This window comes from Etheostoma cragini, unplaced genomic scaffold (assembly GCF_013103735.1).
Source record: "Etheostoma cragini isolate CJK2018 unplaced genomic scaffold, CSU_Ecrag_1.0 ScbMSFa_1932, whole genome shotgun sequence".
Lineage (NCBI taxonomy): Eukaryota > Metazoa > Chordata > Actinopteri > Perciformes > Percidae > Etheostoma > Etheostoma cragini.
In genome coordinates, this window is record NW_023266038.1 from 27,307 (window position 1) to 29,397 (window position 2,091).

Sequence of the window (2,091 nt, forward strand, 5' to 3'; positions counted from 1 at the left end):
GGCAGGGGACAGGCGGGGGGGCTAACCTTGCGGACGTAGCTGTGGTCGGGGTGGTACTTCGGGGGCATCAGCAGCAGGATGAGGCGCTCCGTGAGCTGGATCCCGTTCAGAGACATGACCCCCATGTAGAGGAAGATCCCGAAGAGGACGGCCAGGGGGATCTGACGCAGGACGTCCCCGATCACGATGGACAGGCCTGGGGGGGCGGGGGGGTAAATGTCATTACGTTACTTTACATGTAATGTAACATAATATAATGTAACATCGTACCGACTAGCACGGCGACCAGGAAGCCCGTCACCCGCTGCTCCTTGACTTCCTGGATGCGCGGCTTGTCTCCGGGGGCGACGGATTTGCTCATGACAGTGAGGGCGTTGGTGTGGGTGACGGATCGGACGGTGGCGGCCGATAACCATGGCAACCCAAACAGAGCGGAGACTCCGCCCACCACAACGATGATGAGCAGGTCCAGGTGGAACCCGGTTCCCTTCACCAGCATCCGCTCCTTCTTACTGACGATCAGCCTGGCACACACACAGCACTGTTAGCATCTGTTAGCCTAGCTTAGCATCCGCTCCTTCTTACTGACGATCAGCCTGGCACAGACACAGCACTGTTAGCATCTGTTAGCCTAGCTTAGCATCCACTCCTTCTTAATGACGATCAGCCTGGCACAGACACAGCACTGTTAGCATCTGTTAGCCTAGGTTAGCATCCACTCCTTCTTACTGACGATCAGCCTGGCACAGACACAGCACCGGTAAGCATCTGTTAGCCTAGCTTAGCATCCGCTCCTTCTTAATGACGATCAGCCTGGCACAGACACAGCACTGGTTAGCATCTGTTAGCTTAGCATCTGCTCCTTCTTACTGACGATCAGCCTGGCACAGACACAGCACTGTTAGCATCTGTTAGCTTAGCATCCGCTCCTTCTTACCGAAGATCAGCCTGGCACACAGACACAGCACCGGTAAGCATCTGTTAGCCTAGCTTAGCATCCACTCCTTCTTACTGACAATCAGCCTGGCACAGACACAGCACTGGTTAGCATCTGTTAGCCTAGCTTAGCATCCGCTCCTTCTTACTGACGATAAGCCTGGCACAGACACAGCACCGGTAAGCATCTGTTAGCCTAGCTTAGCATCCGCTCCTTCTTACTAACGATCAGCCTGGGACACACACACAGCACTGTTAGTATCTGTTAGCTTAGTATCCGCTCCTTCTTACTGACGATCAGCCTGGCACACAGACACAGCGCTGGTTAGCATCTTTTAGCCTAGCTTAGCATTCGCTCCTTCTTACTGACAATCAGCCTGCCACACAGATACAAGACTAGTTAACATCTGTTAGCCTAGCTTAGCATCCGCTCTTTCTTACTGACAATCAGCCTGACACACAGACATAGGATTGGTTCCAGGATATGTGCTAAGCTAGGCTAGCAGGAAGCAGTAGGCTAGGTGGAGCCGGTTACCACCAGGATCTGTGCTAAGCTATCTCTCTCTCTAGGAATGTAAAAGAGAAGAAGAAGAGGAGGATGAAGAGAAGAAGAAGAAGAGTACGCTGTGATCTGGGACTCCATGAAGAGGAGGATGAAGACGAGTGCGGCCGGCAGGACGCTGGCGGCCATCATCCACACAGGAAACTGCCCGTCAGACCCCAGGGGCGAGATCAGCCAATCACGCTTCTCCGGGCTGGACACAGAGAACCCACTGGGCACGCTCAGTTTCTGTCAGCCAATAGGAACCGAGGATTCATTCAGTTTCAGCCAATAAGAACAGAGGACTCATTCAGTTAATATCAGCCAATAGGAACCAAGGATTCATTCAGTTAATATCAGCCAATGGGAACAGAGGATTCATTCAGATAATATCAGCCAATAGGAACAGAGGATTCATTCAGTTAATAGCAGCAAGTATTCTAAAAGTATTTAATGAAATATTAGTACTTTATACCTGGGTGTACGTGTCCTCCACGCTGTAGTCCACCAGCACCATGAGGAGGATCGCTATGGGAACGCCGAAGTCTCCGATGATCCTCCTCAGCTGGAACACACACACACACACACACACACACACAGACACACACACACAC

General features: G+C 51.9%; 1 protein-coding gene across 1 annotated transcript in view; it reads right to left on the reverse strand.

Moving 5' to 3' along the window:
• LOC117940214 (anion exchange protein 2-like) overlaps nt 1-2,037 on the reverse strand; it is a 3,291-nt gene extending 1,254 nt beyond the window's left edge. Inside the window, exons 1-4 of the mRNA XM_034865567.1 lie at nt 1,953-2,037; nt 1,560-1,726; nt 271-524; nt 27-196 (exon numbers count right to left, since the gene is read on the reverse strand). Coding sequence (XP_034721458.1) covers nt 27-196; nt 271-524; nt 1,560-1,726; nt 1,953-1,994 — 633 coding nt within the window. The 5' untranslated portion in view covers nt 1,995-2,037. The remainder of the gene's footprint in view (nt 1-26; nt 197-270; nt 525-1,559; nt 1,727-1,952) is intronic.
• Between the last annotated feature and the right edge of the window lie 54 nt (nt 2,038-2,091).